The 513-nt window shown below is 44.4% G+C and overlaps 1 protein-coding gene across 1 annotated transcript in view; it reads left to right on the forward strand.

Annotated features, from left to right (window-relative positions):
* Nucleotides 1–300: 300 nt before the first annotated feature.
* Nucleotides 301–513, forward strand: part of LOC119594617 (tubulin alpha-8 chain-like) — a 4,247-nt gene continuing 4,034 nt past the window's right edge. Inside the window, exon 1 of the mRNA XM_037943669.1 lies at nt 301–471. Coding sequence (XP_037799597.1) covers nt 373–471 — 99 coding nt within the window. The 5' untranslated portion in view covers nt 301–372. The remainder of the gene's footprint in view (nt 472–513) is intronic.

Raw genomic sequence — 513 nt, forward strand, 5'->3', positions numbered from 1 at the left:
GGACACGCCTCTTACCTCCACCAGTCTCGCCTTCCTCACGCTGGAATTGTTTACAGAAAAAAAAATCCTTATTGTTTGTTTCATTCGTTCATATCTCTAGTTTTTTTTTCACACGTGATTAATCAAAACATTAAAACATTTAATCCTCCTTTTTATCCTTATTGTTTGTTTCATTTGTTCATATCTATAGTTCTTTTTTCCACGCATGATTAACGAAAACATTAAAACAGTGATTAGCCTTACAGCAGGGTGACGGTTGACGCGCGGGCGGTGACGTCACGCGGCAGAAGCTATAAAAGGCGACGGCGCGTTGGCCCCCCCTTTAGTTCATCAGACTCGCGAGATCGCAGTTAGAGTTTCCGTCACGCCATCATGTCGGGAAAGAAGCCCAGGAAAATTCTGGGAAAAGGAAAAGTGAGAATGCTGCGTTGCGCAGTCAGAGGACCAGTTTTATCGGCAGACATGAACCCCGTGAGTAGGCATTTGCATTAACCCCAAACCCACCAACATCTC

This window comes from Penaeus monodon, chromosome 34, assembly GCF_015228065.2.
Source record: "Penaeus monodon isolate SGIC_2016 chromosome 34, NSTDA_Pmon_1, whole genome shotgun sequence".
Classification (NCBI taxonomy): domain Eukaryota; kingdom Metazoa; phylum Arthropoda; class Malacostraca; order Decapoda; family Penaeidae; genus Penaeus; species Penaeus monodon.